We start from the raw sequence: 22626 nt of genomic DNA on the forward strand, positions 1-22626 counted from the left end.
TATGTTAAAAATTAAAATGTGAGATGAGGAAATTTCCAGGAAAATGCCCTTATTTTCTGCTTTTAGAAACCAAAAGAATGTCTCATTATGGTGTTGCATCCGAGAATCAGAATCCCCAAGAGAGAGCTGGACACCAATGCAAATCACATGAGGGCATTTATTCAGGCTCGAGCCAAGGCGGTCGGCCTTCCCCCAGATGCAGCTGGTGAGACCTAGAGCCTAGAGCCGTGTACTCGTCGTGGGTGGGGGTTTTTATGCAGTGGATATGGGGTGAGGGGCGTGGGAAGCAAAGCATGGCCTTTGGATTGGTTATCTCTATGCCTATACTAGAATTTAAAGCTGATAGGGTTCCGCCAATCTCAATGGCCACAAGGGTGGGGGGTGGGGTGGGGAGGGTTCTGACACACTCCGGGAGATAGGGACACATCCCAGGAGACAGGGCTATCCCTTTATGTTCATCTACATAGAGATGAAATGGTTTTGTAATATCAGGGAGTCCCAAAGTGGGGGAAGAGAGCAGAGCAGTCTTAAGTTCTCTTTCTGTTGTCCATTTGAAGGGGTGTCCCTCCCTCATGGCTTCATAGAGGGGTTTTGCAATTTCATTCAGCAAAGCCTGGTACCCAAAGTCAACAGAACCCTGCAGACCCCAAAAAGTCTCGCACTTGCCTGGGGTTTGTTGGGGTTGGGATCTTAAGTACAGTCTGCTCCCTGGCCTCAGTGAGCCATCTCTGTCCATCCTTAAGGGTATATCCCAGGTAACTCACAGTTTGCTGACAGATCTGGGCCTTCTTTTTTTTTTTTTTTGTAGAGACAGAGTCTCACTGTACTGCCCTCGGGTAGATTGCTGTGGCGTCACACGGCTCACAGCAACCTCTAACTCTTGGGCTTAAGCCATTCTCTTGCCTCAGCCTCCCAAGCAGCTGGGACTACAGGCGCCTGCCACAACGCCCGGCTCTTTTTTGTTGCAGTTTGGCCGGGGCTGGGCCTGAACCCGCCACCCTCGGCATATGGGGCCGGCGCCCTACTCACTGAGCCACAGGTGCCGCCCCGATCTGGGCCTTCTTTGCTGATGCTCGATATCCCTGTCCCCCACCCCCCCCAAGTGTGACGAGCAGGTCTCAGTTAGTCTCTCCCACCTGGGGTTAGGGATTCTAGGCTACTTGAAGAGAAGACTTTTTAACTCCCCTAAAACAGGATCCCAGGAATTTGAGCAGAAAGTAATTATTGACCTAAGTGTGATTATGCTATAGCTTTTAAAAACTATTATGCCTTTCTAATGTAGCTTATTACCTAGAGTTCAACATCTACTTATCTTAGATGGAATATTTTGCTGAAGATCCTTTCTGTAAATCAATTACAGTCATGTGCCACCTAACAAGCTTATGTCAACAATAAACTACATATGTCATGGTAATCTCATAAAAATATAACAAGGCTATACAGGTGTACCTTTTAAAAATCTTTTCTACTATATTTTTACTGTATCTTTTCTATATTTAGATACACAAATACTTCACCACTGTGTTATAGTTGCCTGCCATATTTAGTACCATAACATACTGTACAGATTGGTTACCTAGGAGCAATAGGCCATATCATATAGCCTGGGTATATAACAGGATACACGTATACCACCTATACCACAACAACTAAATTGCCTAATGCATTTTTTTAATTTATTTATTTTTTATTGTTAAATCATAGCTGTGTACATTAGTGCAATCAAGGGGTATAATGTGCTGCTTTCATATACAATCTGAAATATTCTCATCAAACTGTTCAACGTAGCCTTCATGGCATTTTCTTAGTTACTGTATATAGGCATTTGTATTCTGCATTTAGTAAGTTTCACCTGTACCCATTCTAAGATGCACCTAGATGTGGTCCCACCCATTACTCTCCTTCCACCAAAACCTCCGCCCTCCCTTCCCCTTCCTTGGCCCTTTCCCCATAATTGCATTTTTTTTAATGATGCAGTTTCAAGCTCCTCCTCACATGGCAAGCAATGCATAACTGTATGTGAAATCCCTTAATTAGGGATTAAGTTGCTAAAGTAATTTCTAAAGTTATCATTATTTACTATGTATGAGATTTTTTTTTAAGGAACCAAAAATGTGTTTTGTGTCAGGGGAACTTAATTTGGGGCTAGATTTTTGATTATTTAAGTTGCTCCATAGTTTTGCAAAGTGTTTTGTTTTGAAGAAGGGAGTGAAAGAGAAAGTGGTTGAAGTCTGAAAAAGTATTTGAAGTTTTATTCTATTTAGGGTAAATTATTATAATTCTATTTAAATAAAACCAGTAAAGAAAATGTCAAACTTTAAGAATACTAGTTTCTTCCCAGCTACTCGGGAGACTGAGGCAAGAGAATCGCTTAAACCCAAGAGTTTGAGGTTGCTGTGATGCCATATGGCACTCTACTGAGGGCCACATAGTAAGACTCTGACTCAAAAAAAAAAAAAAAAAGAATACTCATTTCCTGTGAAATGTGAGAGGAAGGAAGAAAGTCAGCACCAATTTCAGAAATCTGATTCTAACAACAGGTCATCTCTAAATGAGGTAAATCTTGGAATCACCTCCAACTTTAAAACCATTACTGTGTACCAAGTCATATGCTAGTCATATGCTAGATTCTGGGAAAAAGACGAACCACTATTTTATCTCCAAGTGAGAGAGACAAACCTCTCTCCTGTATCCGCAACCATATTAGAATTCTAACAGTCCTCACTTCTGCTCTCCAAACTTCAAATAAGGGGTCAGAGCCAAGAGCCAGGACTTTAGTAAAAGCACCAGAAATACTCTCAGAGTTCCACATTTTCCTAAGAGTGATACACACTGAAGAGTTGTGAAATAAGTCACTTGGGTTCTGTTATAGTAGTATTTGAAGATAATTATTTAACATGCTGACTTTAACACACTATGTGTCTTTCTCCATGTGTGCGTACAGGATAGACCTCTGAAAAGCGGCCTAGTTACTTCTAGATTATTGACTGTGTTTGCCCATTGCTGACCTAAAGGGCTATTCACTTGCAGCAATACCTTCTCTGCTAAGTTGAATTGCTCAACTCTTAAAACCCTTCCTACAGAAATTTCAGAGTCATCTCTGATTCCATGGCAGCCCCTACATGATAGAGTGGTGAATTAATTGTCAAACATGGAAGAAAGGATACTGAAAGTTGAGCAGAAATGGCAACATTTTGGAGTAACTAACCAATGGAACAAATGTGTGTTCTGCCTGCCGCCCTAACTGGTGCTCATGTTTTTTTATCTTTTCAGTGGGATTTATTTACGGTTAAGTAAAAGTAGCAAATGTTACATAAGTTATTTCTTTAAGAACATTTAATTTATACAACTACATTGTTATCAAGCAACATTTATGGAATGTGCCCTGGATCTAGGATATTGAACTTTGTAACTATTGTAGCATTCTCTTTTCCAAGTTTAAACATGACCTTGTGCAGTGAAGAAGCATGGCTTCTCATTGTAGAGTTATCATGTATGACAACCTGACCTGCAGGAAGGCTTTGGGTGTTTAATCTTCTATTGATTTAGAAAATGATTTGTGTGTGTGATTATTCAACCCATATGATTGTTTCAATTCATTTTTCTTCTGCTGTGATTAAAATAAATCAGCTAAAACTAAGCAGTTTAGCAACATAGTCAATCAAATAGATATGACGTTATATCTTCTATAGGATGTCTTAGGCGATATTGATGTTTTATATTACACATATGTAGTTAATATACTTTGGGCAATAAAAAGTTAAAACATGTCTGGTAAACAAACAAAAAGAAAATTCTGAAAATCAATGCATTGTTTTAACAATCCCCCAAACCTGGATTTGTGTGTGTGTGTGTGTGTGTGTGTGTGTGTATGTTAGTGTCATATTAAAATAAAAAAATCTTGACACCTGCAAGATTTTTTTCATATTCCTATTTTATACATTTTTAGATAATGGAATAATTCTATAATTTTATTGCTAAAATCTTATTACTTGTTACTCATGATTATCAGATTTTCATTATTATCTGAATTTGTTGCTGTCATATTTGTGAACATCGATTATTTCACTGTTTACTTTTCCAAACATGTACTTACACTAAGATTCAAAAACTCTAAAGAGGAGTCATTGATAATAATAAATGTATAATGATCAGTTGGGACAATGAATAATCTTAAAGATTGAAATTTTTGTTGCTATGATAAGAATTCTGACTATCCAGTTAAGTTAGCTGTACAGAGTAGTATGGGGGGATCAGGAAATGCATATTTCCAAAAAATGATATTGCATGCTTATTTGATTGGGAGAAATTCTCTGGTCTGATGCATCACTGGTATTTAGGAGGGATTCTACCTACATGCAGCTTCTTCAGCGAGCTTGTTGGTCCCTCAGGGAGCCCAGTGATGATACGATGTCTTACAGCTTGTCACTGCAGATGTCTGTCTCTGCTCACTGCCAGGAAGGTTGCAGATTCTCCACAAAATCCAATGCTAAATTTAGAACTGAAGGAGCTTTGTTACAGATACCTGTAATACCAAAATAATCTAGTTAATATCCTGAGAGTTAGGATTTTTGCTTAAATTTGGCTTCTTGGTACAGTTGTTTAGCTTTTGCCCTATCATTCTCCTAATTGAAACATCATCCGTATTGGTAAATAATTGTTTTGTTACTCCTATGATTTCTTGAACTTCATTCTGATTCATAGCTGGTTTTCCGGCTTTGTCCCTTGAAGTACAGGATTTTGCTCCCGTCAGGCTGTGTGTGGCCATATATTCATTTGTGTATAGCACTTGCATTAAGTCATTAATAAACTTCAGAGGTTTGCTCTTATTAGAATGGGCAATCAGCCATTTCTCAATCTTGAACTGCTTCTTATCAGCCTGATGCTCTTCCTCAGCCTTCAAGGAAACTGGTGAACTGCAATTAGCATTAGAGTTACTGCATGTTGAAGTAAATGAATCTGGGGAGGAGTTGTTTGTTGCTCTCCAGAGGGTGGACGCAGACGTAGACGTGGTTCCTACACCTTTAAGCAGGGCTTCTGCCATACCAACCAGCTCCTCAAACTGGGTGACTGCCTGTGGTAACACTTGAAGTATGACCAAAGACTGTCGAAGTCTGCTGTTTTCTTTTCGTGTTGGTTAGTTTTTCTTTCAGGCTTTTTATTTTGGTGCACAATTCCTCTTTAGACAGTTCTGCTAAGGACTCTTCATCCTCACTGGAGATCTCACCGGGCAGAAAGTCATTTCCCGAATATGGGTCTCTCTGTCCTTTATCCAGGTCATTATTTGCATTTTGTGAGTTCATTGTCTGTCCTTTTCCTCTTTCCTTTTCTAAAAGCTTGAGTATTGGCAATTTCATCTGTTGGAAAGATCATCTGCATTTTCTCAATTTGTTATCAAAGGTTTTCTGAGATGTAGGAGGAAGGAATGTCCATGTAGATGATGCTATTCTGCTCGTGGCCCAAAAGTTAAAGTTTTCCCGGGCTACCTGCTCCAAAGCCCCAGCCTCGGGGCCGGGCGCAGGGAGGTGGGAGGTAGGGGGAGCACCGCCAGGAGGCTCCCGCCAGCGCCTCGCCGTTCCCCCGGCTCTGTGGCGCCCCCTGACGCCGGACTCCCCAGCAGTTGGGCCTAGGAAGGCTGGACAGGCGGAAGCCCCAGGTGTCCGCGAAGCGAAGAGGTGCCTGGCCAGTGCACCTGAGGACAGTGCAGACAGGCCGGCAGCCCCGCGGGAGGGCGCTGGGCGCTGGGCTCTCAAGCCAGAGCGCAGCCCGCCGCAGCTGCCGCAGCCATGTCCGCGCACCCCGCAGCAGCCTCCCGGCCCTGGTGTCCAACTGGTGATCGTTTTGCAGGTCAATTGTGTTTCTTGGAAGCAGTACTGCGGGGGGGAAGAAGAATATCTCTGGGATTTCAGCTTGGAGGAAGACGAGTTCAGGCTGCCAGAACCGAGCTAGCACTTCTGAATGTGCCAAGAGGCAAGGCCCTGTGTCGTCCTTGGGAAGCTCCGGCGCCCCTACCATAATGGGCTGCTGGAGTCCTGGGGCTACCCTAGTCTGTGGCCGAAATCTTGCTCTGCTAAGGGCGGGAGGGATGTTCTGATGTGAGACAGTTGTATCTCTGTGGGGAGGGGTTTGGGCTCAGGGACTGTGGGCAAAAGCTCACCCTGGTGGCATGGAGCCAGCCCGAGCTTAATAAAGGTTGCTGCGTAAACAAAGGTTGTCGTAGATAAAGGATGGGGGCGGGGCACGCAGTTGCCTTGGGTGCTCGCTCTGCGGAGCTGCCATAAGAGTTCCGGCTCTCATTGGCGCTGGAGCCTCTGGACATTATGTCCCTACTGCGACTGTGGACCCCACGGGTCCTTCTCACGGTGCAATTGTTGTGGCTGCTGATACAGGCAGCTCCTGTTTGGAGGTGGCCCCGGGACAGGGTCCAGCCTACCTCCGAATCTCCAGGGCCGAAAGAGCCCTGGTCTTCCCTCTCTTCCGATCTCTCACCCGAATCCCCTCATGTGCCTACACCCCCAGCAGATCCTGGGGACTTTGATTACCTGGGGTCTTCTGCTCCTTCCCACTTGTTGGCTTCACCTCAGGAGTTGCCTGAGAATTTGGCTCCATTCCTGGACAGGGATTCAGCTCAAGAGCTACTTCAAGGGCCAGATAGGCTTACTATTCTACGTCGTCGGCTTCTGAGGAATAAGCTAAGGAGACGACGAAGGCTTCCAGAGGTGGTTCCAACGCCCGGCTGGGATCAGAATCAAGTCCTGCGTCCTCAACTCATAAGGAAGATTCAAACTGTAAGTCCAGATGAGGTTACAGGTCAGCAGGCATTTGAAATACTTGTTCCACCTCTAGATAGTCACAGTTCAAAACCAACAACATTCATTGTTTCACCAAAGAACCTAAAGGAAGATCTAGCTCAACATCCACAGCTCACTAAAGTTGTTGTTGGAGCTCTAGACCAATTTGAATCAAAATCTCAGTCTTACAAACAAATTCTGCAGAATGACGATAATACAGATCAAAGTATGGATTTACTTTACCCTGGCAGCATACCTCTGGGATTTGCGAGAAACCCAGAGGTGGCTCAAGACACCCCTGCACAAGGTGAACTTTCTCAGTTCAATGTAAAAGATGAAAGTCGAAATCCAGAGACCCCTGAGAAGATCCCATCCTCTTTACTCCATCAAGAAACCCTAGAAGAGTACCCTGAGGAAGTAGAACCTTTAACTGAGCAGCAGGCCCCACAGCCTTTTGAGCAGGTAGAACCTTCTTTAACAGAGCAGGAGGCCTCAGCTCAGCAGGCAACTAATACTGAAGAGGATGTGTCTCAGCCAGTGATACATCATGAGGTAAATGTTCCATCTCCAACTCGGGCTGAAATTTATCATTCAGTCTTGCCCAAAGTCACAGTTAAACCTGTAGATCTGGAGCTTACACTAACTTCAGAGCCAAGTAACAACATTGAACCTACTTTAAGCCAGCAGCAGGCCCCAGCTCAGCCTCCAGAGCGCCCTGAAGAGGTGGAACTTTCCTCAACCCAACAAGAGGTCTCACCTTTTGAGGAGGTTGGACTGTCCCCAACCCAACAAGAAGGCCCAGCTCAAAATCTAGAGCACCCTGAGGAGGTTGAACCTTCTGCGACACAGCAGGGAACCCCAGCTCAGCCTCCAGGCCTTCCTCTGGAGGCTGAGCCTTCCGTTAGTGAGCAGGAGCAGCCACCTCAGCCTTTTGTGTCTCCTGGGGAGGCTGAACCTTCTCAAATCCAGCAGGAGGTCACAGCTCAAGCTCCAGAGTCCCCCATGGAGAATATAGCTCAAACTCCACCTAATCATGAGGTGACAGTTCAACCTCCAGGTGAGGATCAACCTCATCTTTATTACTTGCCCAATGTTACAGTTAAACCTCCAGATGTGGAGGTTACCATAACTTCAGAGCCTACCAAAGAGGCTGAATCTTCTTTAACCCAGCAGGAGATCCCAACTCAGCCTCCAGAGCATCCTGAGGAGGCGAAACCTTCTGCCACCCAGGAGGAGAACCCAACTCAGCCTCCAGAGCATCCTGAGGAGGTGAAACCTTCTGCCACCCAGGAGGAGACCCCAACTCAGCCTCCAGAGCATCCTGAGGAGGTGAAACCTTCTGCCACCCAGGAGGAGAAGCCAACTGAGTCTCCAGGCTTTCCTGCAGAGGCTGGACCTTCCCCCAGTGAGGAAGAGCAGCCACCTCAGCCTTTTGTGTCTCCGGGGGAGATTTAACCTTCTCAAATACAGCAGGAGGCCACAGTTCAAACTCCAGATTCCCCTATGGAGAGTATAACTCAAACTCTACCTAATCATGAGGTGACAGGTAAACCTCCGGATGTGGAGGTTACCATAACTTCAGAGCCTGTGACGGAGGCTGAATCTTCTTCAGCCCAGCAGGAGACTCCAACTCAGCCTCCAGAGCATCCTGAGGAGGAGAAACCACCTGCCATCCAGGAGGAGACCCCAACTGAGTCCCCAAGCTTTCCCAGTGAGCAGGAGCAGCCACCTCAGCCTTTTGTGTCTCCTGGGGAGACTGAACCTTCTCAAATCCAGCAGGAGGTCACAGCTCAAGCTCCAGAGTCCCCCATGGAGAATATAGCTCAAACTCCACCTAATCATGAGGTGACAGTTCAACCTCCAGGTGAGGATCAACCTCATCTTTATTACTTGCCCAATGTTACAGTTAAACCTCCAGATGTGGAGGTTACCATAACTTCAGAGCCTACCAAAGAGGCTGAATCTTCTTTAACCCAGCAGGAGACCCCAACTCAGCCTCCAGAGCATCCTGAGGTAAAACCTTCTGCCACCCAGGAGGGGACCCCAGCTGAGTCTCTAGGCTTCTCTGTGGGGCCTGGACCTCCCACCAGTGAGCAGGAGCAGCCACTTCAGCCTTTTGTGTCTCCTGGAGAGATTGAACCTTCTCAAATCCAGCAGGAGGTCACAGCTCAAGCTACAGAGTCCCCTATGGAGAATATAGATCAAACTCCACCTAATCATGAGGTGAGTGGTAAACCTCCAGATGTGGAGGTTACCATAACTTCAGAGCCTACCAGTGTGGCTGAATCTTCTACAGCCCAGCAGGAGGCCACAACTCAAGCTCCAGAGACCACCATGGAGAATATAGCTCAAACTCCACCTAATCATGAGGTGACAGTTCAAACTCCAGGTGAGAATCAACCTCATCATTATTACTTCCCCAATGTTATAGGTAAACCTTCAGATGTGGAGGTTACCATAACTTCAGAGCCTACCAAAGAGGCTGAATCTTCTTCAACCCAGCAGGAGACCCCAACTCAGCCTCCAGAGCATCCTGAGGAGGTGAAACCTTCTGCCACCCAGGAAGAGAGCTCAGCCGAGTCTCCAGGCTTTCCTGGGGAGACTGCACCTTCCCTCAGCGAGCAGGAGCAGCCACCTCAGCCTTTTGTGTCTCCTGGGGAGCTCGAACCTTCTCAAATCCAGCAGGTGGCCACAGCTCAAACTCCCGAACCCCCTATGGAAAGTATAACTCAAACTTCACCAAATCATGAGGTGACCATTAAACCTCCAGATGTGGAGGTTACCATAACTTCAGAGCATACCAGTGTGGCTGAATCTTCTCAAACCCAGCCAGAGGCTTCACCTCCAGAGTATCCCAAGGAGGTAGAAGCTTCTCTAACCCAGCAGGAGCAATCAACCCTATCTCCAGAACATCATGAAGTAACAGTTTCACCTCCAGAGCACCATCAAACTCAACATTCAAACTTGCCCAATGACATTGTTAGGCCTGCAGATGTGCAGGTCACCATATCAGGAGAGCCTACTGCAGAGGCTACAGATCAGCTCTCAGTGCCAATCAGTGATATGGAACCTTCTGTAACCCAGCAAGAGGCCCCACCTCTGTCTCTAGAACCTTCTGAAGAGGTTGAACCTTCAGATCATGTGGTTACCCTGACTCCAGAAGTCACTAATGAGGTTGACATTTCATCCCAACTGGAGGCTCCAGTGCCCCCTCAGCAGTTTGAACCTTTGAAAGGCCAACAGCAGCCAAATGTCCCTGGAAAGGATGAACATTCTCCAATTCATCAAGGAGTCCCAATTCAGCCTGAGGAGCTTCCTGAGGAACCATCTTCAGGCCAGCAAGGAATATCACCAATTTCTCAACAACCCACTGTGAGTGTTGAACCTTCACTGTTCCACACACCTAAGCCTCCAGGATTCTCTACAATGGCTGAACATTCATTGTCAGATGAGGTATTTTCACCTCTAGATCTGTCTACAATTTTCAGAAGTCTTTCAACATTGCCTGCCACCACAGTTAAACATGTGGATTTGGAGGTTACCGTATCTACAGAGCCCACTTCTAAAGGCGAATCTTCCTCAACGCAGTGGGAAGATGCCACTCTGCCTGCAGTTCCCACTGAACAGGGTGAATTTTTGCCAACCCAGTCTGATCCCCTTTCCCTACCTCCAGATCCCCCTGAAGTGTTTGCATCTTCTCTAGTCCAGCAAGAGGCTGTGGTTCAGACTCCAGATCCCCCTAAGGAGCTAGAACTTTCTTCAGTCCAACAGGAGGCCCCAGCTGAGGCACCAGAGCCCCTTAAGGAAGTTGGACCATCTGGGAGCCATCAGGAAGCCTTAGGTCGTCCTCCGAAGTCCACTGAAGAGGTCAGACCTTTTCCAACAGAGCAGGAGTCTCCAGCTCAGCCTCTAGAGCTCCCTAAGGAGGTTATGGCTCAACCTCCAATGAATTATGAGATGATGGTTCCAACACCAGGTCTAGATCAAGCTCACTATCCAGCATTGCCCAGGGTCACACTTCAACCTTTGGACCTGGGGATTACCGTAACTCCAGAAGTCACCACAGGGGTTGGACATTCTTCATTCATGCAGGAGACGCCACCTCAACCTCCAGAGGTACCTAAGGAAGTTGTGGCTCAACCCCAACTATATCAGGCGGTGACAGTCATAACACCAGGTCAGGATCAAGCTCACTATCCAGCACTGCCCACTGTCCCACTTCAGTCTGCGGACATGGGGCTTACTGTAACTCCAGAACCTACTACAGAGGTTGAACATTCTTCATTCATACAGGAGACCCCACCTCAACCTCCAGAGCCACCGAAGGAAGTTATTGTAGGTCAGCCCCAAATATATCAGGAGGTGACAGTTATGACACCAGGTCAGGATCAAGCTCACTATCTAGCATTGCCCAGTGTCCCACTTCAATCTGGGGACCTGGGACTTACTGTAACTCCAGAACCTACTACAGAGGTTGAGCATTCGTCATTCATGCAAGAGACTCCACCTCAACCTGCAGAGCCACCAAAGGAAGTTGTTGTAGCTCAAACTGTAATGTATCAGGAGGTGACAGTTCCAACACCAGGTCAGGACCAAGCTCACTATCCAGCATTGCCCAGTGTCCCACTTCAATCTGCGGACCTGGGTCTTACTGTAACTCCAGAACCCATTACAGAGGTTGAACATTCTTCATTCATTCAAGAGACCCCATCTCAACCTCCAGAGCAACCTAAAGAAATTGTAGCTCAAACTGTAATATATCAGGAGGTGACAGTTCCAACACAAGGTCGGGATCAAGCTCAGTATCCAACATCACCCAGCGAAACATTTCAATCTTTGGACCTGGGAATTACTGTAACTCCAGAACCCACTGTGGAGGCTGAATATTCTACAGCTCCAATGACTACAGTTCCTCCAAGGCTCCCTGAGGTGACACTTGCACATCCCAATCAGGTTCAGGCTGAAAATCCAAATCCACTTCAGCCTGTGGACCTGGAGCTTTCCATAACTCCAGAACCCACTACGGACATTGAACTTTCTCCAATCATGCAGGAAACCACATCTCAACCTCCAGAGCCACCTAAGGAAGTTGTAGCTCAACCCCCAGTGCACATAGAGGTGACACATCCAACACAAAGTCAGGATCAAGCTCAGCCTCCAGCATTACCCATTATCACACTTCCGACTTTAGGCCCAATATTTTCCATAACTACAGAACCCACTGTGGAAGTCGAACATCCCATAACCCTGACGGAGACTCCACCTCCTCCTAAGTTCCCTGAGGTGACCTTTCCACTTCCCAACCAGGTTCAGGTTCAGAATACAAAAGTGACTGAAGGTCCAGTTCCATCTTATGTTGTGGAACCAACCTCACCTCCAGGGTCCAATACAGAGGTTGAACCTTCTCCAACTGTGCAGACGACCCCAACTCAGCCTCCAGAGCCACCTAAGGAACTTGTAGTACAACTACCAGTATATCAAGAGGTGACACCTCCAAACCAAGGTCAGGATCAAGCTCAACATTCAACATCACCCAGTGCCTCAGGTAAAAATTTGGAACTGAGGCTTCTCATAACACCAGTGTCCACTACAGAGGTTGAACCTTCTACAGCTCAGATAAGTACTGCTCCTTCTTTAAAGCTTCCTGAGGTGACGCCTCCACATCCAGACCAAATTCAGACTTGGCAGCCAAACCTGACCGAGGTCACAACTAAACCTTTGGACCAGGAATCTACTGTAACTCCAGAACACACCATGGAGGTTAAACCTCCAAACATGCCAGAGACCCCAACTCAGCCTCCAGAGCCACCTAAGGAAGTTGTAATTCGACCCCCAGTATATCAAGAGGTGACACTTTCAACACCAGGTCAGGATGAAGCTCAGCATTCAACATCGCCCATAGTTACGGGGCTTTCCATAACTCCAGTGTCCACTACAGAGGCTGAACCTTCTACAGTCCTAACAAGCACAGCTTCTTCTTCAGAGCATCCTGAGGTGACACTTCCACATCCTGAGGTAACACTTCCGCATCCTGAGGTGACACTGTCGCATCCTGAGGTGACACTTCCACATCTTGAGATTGCGGCGACACTTCCACATCCTGAAGTCACAGTTCCGCATCCTGAGGTGACACTTCAGCATCTTGATGTGACACTTCCACATCTAGACCAGATGGAGACTCAGCAGACAAACCCAGCTGAGGTCACAGTTAAGCTTTTGGACCAGGAACTTACCATGACTTCGGAACAAACTAGAGAGGTTAAACCTTCTCCAACCATGCAAGCGACTCCAACTCAACCTCTAGAGGTACCAATGGATGTAGTAGCTCCAGCCTATTATGAAATAACAGTTCCAACACCGGGTCAGGATAAAGCCCAGCATACAGCATCCCCTGGTGTCACGATCACAGTTTTACCTTTGAGCCTGGAATTTGTTGTAACTTCAGCAACTACATCAGAGGTTGAACATCCTGTGGCTCTGGAAACGATGGCAGCTCCCCATCCAGACCAGATTCAGACTCAGCCTCCAATCCCGACTGAAGTTACAATTCAAATATCCGACTCAGACATTACCGTAACTCAAAATTCGTTGCCAAATTACAACATGGAACAAGAGATTGCCAATATCAACACCGACATGAACACCAGCATATGTGAGCTCTGTACCTGCAGAGATGAGACACTGTCGTGTGTTGGTCTCAGCCCAGAGAAGAGACTCCGCCGAGTGCCTGTGCAGGAGCCTGAAGCCTATAATGGCACCTTCACCGTCTTGTAAGTCACTTATCCTCATTCGTTCTCTGCATCCTGCCTCACATGGCAGCCTTTTCCTTGAGACACTTGTGGGCTTTCTTCATTGGTTGACTTTCTGCTTTTACCTTTTACTTGTCAGATTTTCCTTATCCTCATTCTCCTTTGTACTATTGTGCCCCTTCTCCAAACTTTTACCTGTGACGACTCTTTTTTTCTTTATCCATTTCTCTTTAGTCCCATCATATCATTGCTTACCCTCTACTCTTCTGAGTTTGCTTCACTCTCTTCACAGAAGCATATTCCTCTGGGTGGCACCTGTGGCTCAAGGAGTAGGGTGCCAGCCTCATATACCAAGGGTGGCAAGTTCAAAGCCAGCCCCGGCCAAAAAAAACAACAACCCAGGTCTGTCATTTATTAGTTTTGTGACCTTGGGCAATTCATTCCACTCTGTGGCTCAATTTCCTCATCTTTAAAATGGGGATTGTGATGCTTATCATTTCATAGGATTGTTGTGAGATTTAGGGGTGGGAGTACATGTAGTACTTACATGTGTATCAGTGCCTAGCATATATATATGAATGTTAACTATTATTATCATTATTCAGTCCTTTAATTATGTCCAGGCCTCATCTTTGTACCTGGTTTCCTGTATGTAGTGCCCATTTTGTGCCCAACTCAGGGCAGAGTATGACATTATCTCTAGAATATGAAAATGATAGGTAGGAAGAAAAGAAATAGGCATCAAGAGGGAGGTGGTTTTTAATTAAGTACTAAAGAGATATAGAGACCATAGATGCTGTAATTCACCAGAATCTATAATCATTGAGGTGTGGAGGTCAGGGAAAGCTCCCTGGATAAGCTGAAACTTTGCCTGGGGCTTAAAAAGCATCTATAATCTGTTAAAGAGAAACATTGGGAGGAAAGCCTAGGCAACAGCATGGCTGCAGGAAGGATGGGGATTTAGAAGACCAGTCTTGCTTCCAAGAATTGGGTTAGGAAGCAATGGAAAACGTGATTATGAAAAACCTTGAACATCAGATATGGGAGTTTGAAAGTTATATGCAGTGAGGTATGGAGAGCCATGGAAAGTTTTTAAGCAAGAGAAAGAAATGATTAAGCGCCTGTGGCTCAGTCGGTAAGGTGCCAGCCCCATATACTGAGGGTGGCGGGTTCAAACCCGGCCCCGGCCAAACTGCAACCAAAACATAGCCGGGCATTGTGGCGGGCGCCTGTAGTCCCAGCTACACGGGAGGCTGAGGCAAGAGAATCACTTAAGCCCAGGAGTTGGAGGTTGCTGTGAGCTGCGTGAGGCCACGGCACTCTACTGAGGGCCACAAAGTGAGACTCTGTCTCTACAAAAAAAAATAAAAGACAAAAGGATTATTTTAGAATCCATACATAGCATGCTCTAGAGGGGGAAGCTTAACTCAGGGAGACCAAATGCAAAACTTGTCTAGCAAAATTTAGAAGTAAAGTGAGAAAGGACTAAAGCTGAGTGCTTGTGATAGAAGTGGGAATAAAGTCCTGGGGATACTACAAAGGAAGGACAGGATTTAGTGACCAACTAATGAGTTGGGAGAGGATGTGTATAGGGAAGGGAGAAATCAAATGTGACTCCATGGTTTCTGTCCTGCATGATGAAGATAATGATGGGGGTGGAATACTATGCAGCCTTAAAGAAAGATGGAGACTTTACCTCTTTCATGTTTACATGGATGGAGCTGGAACATATTCTTCTTAGTAAAGTATCTCAAGAATGGAAGAAAAAGTGTCCAATGTACTCAGCCCTACTATGAAACTAATTTATGGCTTTCACATGAAAGCTATAACCCAAGAATAGAGGGAAGGGGGAAAGGGAGGGAAGGGAGGGGGGAGTTGGGCAGAGGGAGGGTGATTGGTGGGATTACACCTGCGGTGCATCTTACAAGGGTATATGTGAAACTTAGTAAATGTAGAATGTAAATGTCTTAGCACAATAACTAAGAAAATGCCAGGAAGGCTATGTTGACCAATGTGATGAAAATGTGTCAAACGGTCTATAAAACCAGTGTATGGTGCCCCATAATCGCATTAATGTACACAGCTATGATTTAATAAAAAAAAAAAAAGATAATGATGGTGGTATATAACAAGTGCAGCAGTCAGAGCCAATTTGAGGGAGAGAAGATCAGTTTGGGCATTTTTTTAAATTTCTGAGCATTAAACAACCAGAAAGCTTCTGGTTAAATGGAAATGTGCATTAGGCAGATGACTGTCTTATTTTTACCCCTGCCCCCAACTGGGAAAAATACACCTATAAAGTTAATAGGTAAAATTATTGCTGAGGGGCGGCGCCTGTAGCTCAGTGAGTAGGGCCCTGGTCACATACACCCGGACTGGCAGGTTCGATTCCTAACCGGGCCAGCTAAACAACGATAACTGCAACCAAAAAATAGCCAGGCGTTGTTATGGGTGCCTGTAGCCGCAGCTACTCGGGAGACTAAGGCAAGAGAATTGCTTAAACCCAGGAGTTTGAGGTAGCTGTGAGCTGTGATGCTACAGCACTCTACCCAACATAGTGAGATACTGCCTCAAAAAAAAAAAAAAAATAATTGTTGCTGAGGAATAGGGAACAGTGTTAAAGGTAAAGATTTAAAGTTACCCACAGAGCTGAAACTGATTGTAAGGCATTTAACAGTTTGCTTTCAAACATGTCATTCATGGATATATTTACACTTTTTTAAAAAAAGTCATGGAAGTACATGTGTGTATATATGTGTATATGTATATGTGTGCATGTATATATATGATATAAGATAATTTATTATTTTTATTTCTTCATGGGTTTTCCCTGCACTCTCTTCTAGTATTTTTATAGTTTCATGTCTTAAGTTTAAATCTTTAATCCAGTGAGAGTCTATCTTAGTTAATGGTGAAAGGTGTGGGTCCAGTTTTAGTCTTCTACAGGTTGCCAGCCAGTTCACCCAGAACCATTTGTTAAATAGGGAATCTTTTCCCCACTGAATATTTTTAATTGGCTTGTCAAAGATCAAATAATGGTAAGAAGCTGGATCCATCTCTTGGTTCTCTATTCTGTTCCAGACATCTACTTCTCTGCTTTTGTGCCAGTACCATGCTGTTTTGATCACTATCGATTTATAGTAAAGTCTCAGGTCTGGTAGAGTGATTCCTCCTGCAGTGTTTTTATTTCTGAGTAATGTCTTGGCTATTCGAGGTTTTTTCTCATCCCATATAAAATGAAGTATTATTTTTTCAAGATCTTTAAAGTATGACAGTGGAGCTTTAATAGGGATTGCATTAAAATTGTATTTTGCTTTGGGTAGTATGGACATTTTAACAATGTTGATTCTTCGCAGCCATGAACATGGTATGTTTTTCCATTTGTTAACATTTTCAGCTATTTATTTTCTTAGAGTTTCATAGTTCTCTTTGTAGAGATCTTTCACATCCTTTGTTAGATAAACTCCCAAATATTTCATCTTCTTTGGCAGTACTGTGAATGGAATATAGACCTTAACGTTTTTTTCAGCTTGACTACTGTTGGTATATATAAAGACTACCGATTTATGAATATTGATTTTGTAACGTGAGACACTGCTGTATTCCTTGATCACTTCTAAGAGTTTTGTAGTAGAATCCCTGGTGTTTTCCAGATATACAATCATATCATCTGCGAAGAGCAAAAGTTGATATATGATAATTTAGACACATAAGTGATTTTATCCATTTATTCATTCATAACTGATATTATCTTCCAAGAGATTGGACAGACAGGAAGTTAAGCTTCTGAGGAGATGCCTTATTATTTGAGCCCATAGCCCCACATTCTTTCTTTCTTTCTTTCTTTTTCTTTTTAGACTTTCTCTTCCACATGAATTCTATTGTGTACAGAAAACAGTGCATACTGGCATGAGGCTCTGCCACATCTTCACATCGTTTCCATTTTCCCTCCTATGGTTTCTCTGATGTTTAATAAGACTGAGGACCACTGAAAACCTTTGCCACATTATCGATATTTGGAAGATTTCTCTCCAATATGAATGTTCGTATGTTAAGGTTTGAGCTCTGGTTAAGGTCATTGCCACACTGTTCACATTTGTAGGATTACTCTCCAGTTTGAATTCTTCTATGCTTAGCATGCTATCAACACCAGGTCAAGGCACTGCCGCCATCTTCAAATGGAGGGTTTCTCCCTGTGTGATTTCCTCTATGTACAGTGAGGATTGAATTTGAGTTAGAGTTTGCCATACTGTCCATATTTAAAAGGTTTTTCTCCAGAATAAATTCTTCAATGTCTAGAAATGTTCACAAACTAATGAAAGTCCATGCCACATTTTGACCACTGTAGTTTCTTTCAAGAATGACTACTTTGATGAACAGAAAGGGTTGAGTACAGTGTAAATGCCTTGCCCCCTTCTTCACATTTGTGGAGTTTCTCTCCACAAGAAATTCTGTTATGTTCACTATGAGTTTAACTAAGGAAAAAGGCTTTAGTGCATTGTCTAAATGTGTAAGTTTTATGTCCAAAGTAAATTCTTTGAAGTACAGAAAGGTTTGAGTCACAGTTAAAGGCTTTGCCACACTCTTGACATTTGTAGTGTTTCCCTACAAAGTGAATTCTTTGATGTCTAGAAAAGCTTGTGTAGTACTTAAAGGATTTTCCACATTCTTGACCTTTATAGGGTTTCTCTCCAGAGTGAATTCTTTGATGTCTAGAAAGGTGTGAGTGGTGTTTAAAGGCTTTGCCACATTCTTCACATCCATAGGGTTTCTCTTCAGAATGAATTCTTTGATGTACAGAAAGGTTTGAGTACTTGTTAAAGGCTTTGCCACATTCCTGACATTTGTAGGGTTTATCTCCAGAATGAATTCTTTGATGTCTACAGAGGAGAGAGTGCTGGTTAAAGGTTATGCCACATTCTTCACATTTGAAAGGTTTCTCTGCAGAATCAATTCTTTTTCTTGTCCAGAAACGTGTGAGTGTTGCTTGGTAAGTTTGTCACATTCCTTCTAGTTGTAGGTTTTTCTTCCAGTATCAAAATTCTCATGGTTACGATATTTTGAACTGTGGCTAAGACATTTGCCATCATTTTCACACGTGTCTAGTTTCTCTCCAGTATCAAATCTTGAGCAAGACTGAAAACCTTGGCTACCTTCTTTGCATTTGGACTGTTTTTTCCAATGTGAGTGATCTTATGTTCTGTAACATGTGACCAGAAGTTAGAGGCTTTCCTATAGCTTTTACAATTAAAAGTTTTCTCTAAGGTATATATCATTATTTGTCCATTGAGATTTAACAATTGTCTGAAGGTGTTCAAAGAGTTACTACATTGGAATACTTTGCCATAGGTAGCTGTTAATCACTGGTGAAGTCCACTGTAACTTACTTTCTGCTCATCACACTTATACACACTTTCCCAATATTTTGTTAAGTTTAAATTCTCGGAGCCATAGCTTTGATATCTGGTCAGGATCATCTCTGGAAATAAAATATTTGTCCCCCACTCTTGAAAACAGTCTTCAGTATAATGAGTATATAGAGCTGGGTGCTTGACTAGTGTTTGGTGTGTCTTCGCCTTCCAGGGTTCTTTGCTTTGCTCCAGACAGGTGATGAGTTCTGGCTTAGAGACAGTAAGACCCAGGAAGAACAGGTTTGTGTAGGTCTCTAACATGACTTCCCCATACAAATGCTGCTGAGCAGGGTCCAAGTAGGCCCACTCTTCCGTAGAGAATTCAACAGACATGTCCTTGAATGTCAACACTCCTTTGGATTCTTCCCTGAGGACCTTTTGAATGTCACCACGAGGGAGGGATGCTGGGCGCTGCAGGCAGACAGCTGCTCAGACAGCTCTGGGCATTTCCCAGCTTCCGGGATGTCCCGGTGTCCTGCAGGTCAATTCTCTGCAGAATCAGAGTGACAGAGGCTGCTGCAGAGACACTTAGGATCCCCAGGGAAGGGAACAGCTGAAGAGGAGGCCGTAGCTCAGAGCCCAACTCCAGAGACAAACGCTGCTCAGAATCCTCGGTTCCGCCTTCTTCTTTCTGGCTGTGCATCATTTCCCAGCTCCCAAGATGTCCCAGTACCTGCAGGTCACAGGGTGACAGAGGCTGCTGCAGAGACACCTGGAATCTCCAGGAATCCCCACATTATTTCTTGATTAATTGTGCAAACTAGGAAGCTCATAGCTCTGGAAATGAGAAAACTGGAAGTATTTTCTGTATTTGAATATCTCCTGTGTTTCTTCACAGAAATTTCCAAGGAAACGCTATTTCTTACATTGATGAGAATGTATGGAAATCATACCGTTGGACTGAGAAATTGTGAGTATATTCTCTCCAGATATGAGTACAAAAACTTAGTTGCATTGTAAGATCCTTCCTGGTCCAGAATTTTGAGGTCAACGCTTTTAAGGAAAGGTATTTCTTCCTCCACATCTCAAATCAATGTCTGTTGATTATAATTCTATGATTATTTAAAAATTAAATTTGGTGGGCTCTCTTTAAACGAAAGAGTCAATTTAAATGTATTTTTTATTATGTAAGTAATACACATTATACTCTTAATATATAAAAACAAAATAACAGGTATAATGGAAACCCTCCTTGTGCCCTGATGCCTGGTCCCTGAGGTAACCACTACTCCTAAGTTTGGTGTATATCCTTCCAGACCTTTTCCCAAGTATTTGCCTACATACATATTTACATATAGCAAAAGAAATTTTTTGTGTGGCCTTACGTTTTTTGTTTTATAGAAATGGTAACATCTTACAACTTGATTCTTTCACTTCATGATACATGTTAGATTTTTCTTTCACAGCACTTAGAGGGTTACCCTATTCATTTAAACTCTTGCATCATTCCATATTATGGATTCCATACTATGGATGTGGCATGAATTATTTAATAATTCCCCTATGGATGGATGTTTAGATTATGTCCAATTTTCTTTCTTTTTTTTTTTTTTAGAGACAGAGTCTTACTGTGTCACCCTCGGTAGAGTGCCCTGACATCACAGCTCACAGCAACCTCCAACTCCTGGGCTTAGGCAATTCTCTTGCCTCAGGATCCTGAGTAGCTGGGACTATAGGCGCCCGCCACAATGCCCTGCTATTTTTTTGTTGCAGTTTGGTGGGGGCCAGGCTCGAACCTGTCGCCCTCGGTATATGGGGCCGGCACCCTACTCACTGAGCCACAGGCGACACCCTCCTATGTCCAGTTTTCTTGTTAGGTGCATTGCTGCTTCTTTGTAAACTTGGGCAAATATTTCTGTAGAACAGATATCTAGAAATGGAATGGTTGATATGAAGACAATGTAGGTATTAAATTTTAATTATCCTCAAAAAGTTGTGCCAACTTATACTATACTCAACAGAATATGACAGCATTTTACCACTGAGTATTCTCCAACTCTTTGCTGATATGATGGGTGAACAAAAAGGGTCCTGTCTGAATTTGACTTTATTTTATTTTTTTTTTTTTGGCCGGGGCTGGGCCTGAACCCACCACCTCCGGCATATGGGACCGGCGCCCTATTCCTTGAGCCACAGGCGCCACCCAAATTACCTAAACTTTCTTTTTTTTTTTTTTTTTTTTTTGGTTTTTGGCCGGGGCTGGGTTTGAACCCGCCACCTCCGGCATATGGGACCGGCGCCCTACCCCTTGAGCCACAGGCGCCACCCTCTGAATTTGAATTTTTCTGATTACTCTTGAATTTAAATACCTTTATTTGTTAAAAGTTGGTGAACATTTGTGTTTCTTCTGAGTTTTCTGTCCTTTATCCATTTTCCTTTTGAATTGTTTTTATCATTTTCTTATTAATTTATTAAAGCAGTCAATTTAGATACATAAGTTATTTTGGAAAAATACTGTAGTAGTTTCTGTGTCATCAGTTCAACTTGTATAGGTGATCTCTGAGTTTTCATTTTTGAAAATAGAGATGTCGTTTTATTTTCCATTAAAGTTTGTCCCCTTGTAATATGATTCCATTTATATAAAGTTCAGGAAGAGGCAAAACTAAAGTATGTTGTGTATGACTGACATATAACAGGTAAAACTATATTTTGAAAACAAGGAAATTACTATAAAAGTTAATATAGTGGTTATCTTCAGAGGTCAGAGAGAGGGTTGTGATTGGAAAGGGCCACACGAGCTTCTGGATGCTCATGGTACTCTTTCTTGACATGATGATATTACATGGGTACCTGCTTTACAATTATTTAAACGGAACATTTAAGTTATATGCATTTTATGCACATTGTATTTCTCAAAAAAAAAAAAACATTTTTTAAATGGGAGGAAGAGCCTACTGACTTCACTTGTAACCTGACATAGGTCCATGTGGTGCTTTAATAATAACATTGTGGGGCTCGGTGCCTGTAGCTCAAGCGGCTAAGGCGCCAGACACATACACCAGAGCTGGCAGGTTCAAATCTAGCCTGGGCCTGCCAAACAACAATGACAACTACAACCAAAAAATAACTGGGAGTTGTGGCGGGCACCTGTAGTCCCAGCTACTTGGGAGACTGAGGCAAGAGAATCTCTTAAGCCCAGGAGTTGGAGGTTGCTGTGAGCTGTGACGCCACAGCACTCTACCCAGGATGACAGCTTGAGGCTCTGTCTCAAAAAAAGCAACAACAACAACAACAAAAAAAATTGGGGGGAAAGAGATGAGGAAATGGCAGTTCTGCTGGTCTTGATTAGAACCAGTGTTGGGTTCTAACAGGGATTTTGTGATCTAGAGAGTAGGCATTAAATATACAATTTGGTGGGAATAGTGGGTAGGTGTGTGTGTGTGTGTGTAGAGATTTGGACACAAAAAGGAAAATGTGAAAAAGGTTTGAATGAAAACAAAGCAGATGTTGCCACCTTGAAATTAAATAAGAATTAGTGTATTCAATTGGCACCATTACCCAGGTTTCCTCCACAGATAGGAGTTAGTCCTATATGGCAAATAGTTTGCATTTTTATTTAGAAATAACCTCTTCCTTTACACTGTTGGTGGGACTGCAAACTAATTCTACCTCTTTGGAAAGAAGTATGGAGAATCCTCAAAGAACTCAAATTAGATCTCCCATTTGATTCCTCAA

The 22626-nt window shown here is 43.7% G+C and overlaps 1 protein-coding gene across 1 annotated transcript in view; it reads left to right on the forward strand.

Annotated features, from left to right (window-relative positions):
- LOC128593309 (leucine-rich repeat-containing protein 37B-like) overlaps positions 1-22626 on the forward strand; it is a 65440-nt gene that overhangs the window by 8932 nt on the left and 33882 nt on the right. The window contains exon 2 of the mRNA XM_053601229.1: positions 19790-19861. Within this exon, the coding sequence (XP_053457204.1) occupies positions 19790-19861 (72 nt within the window). The remainder of the gene's footprint in view (positions 1-19789; positions 19862-22626) is intronic.

This window comes from Nycticebus coucang, chromosome 9 (genome assembly GCF_027406575.1).
Source record: "Nycticebus coucang isolate mNycCou1 chromosome 9, mNycCou1.pri, whole genome shotgun sequence".
NCBI lineage: Eukaryota > Metazoa > Chordata > Mammalia > Primates > Lorisidae > Nycticebus > Nycticebus coucang.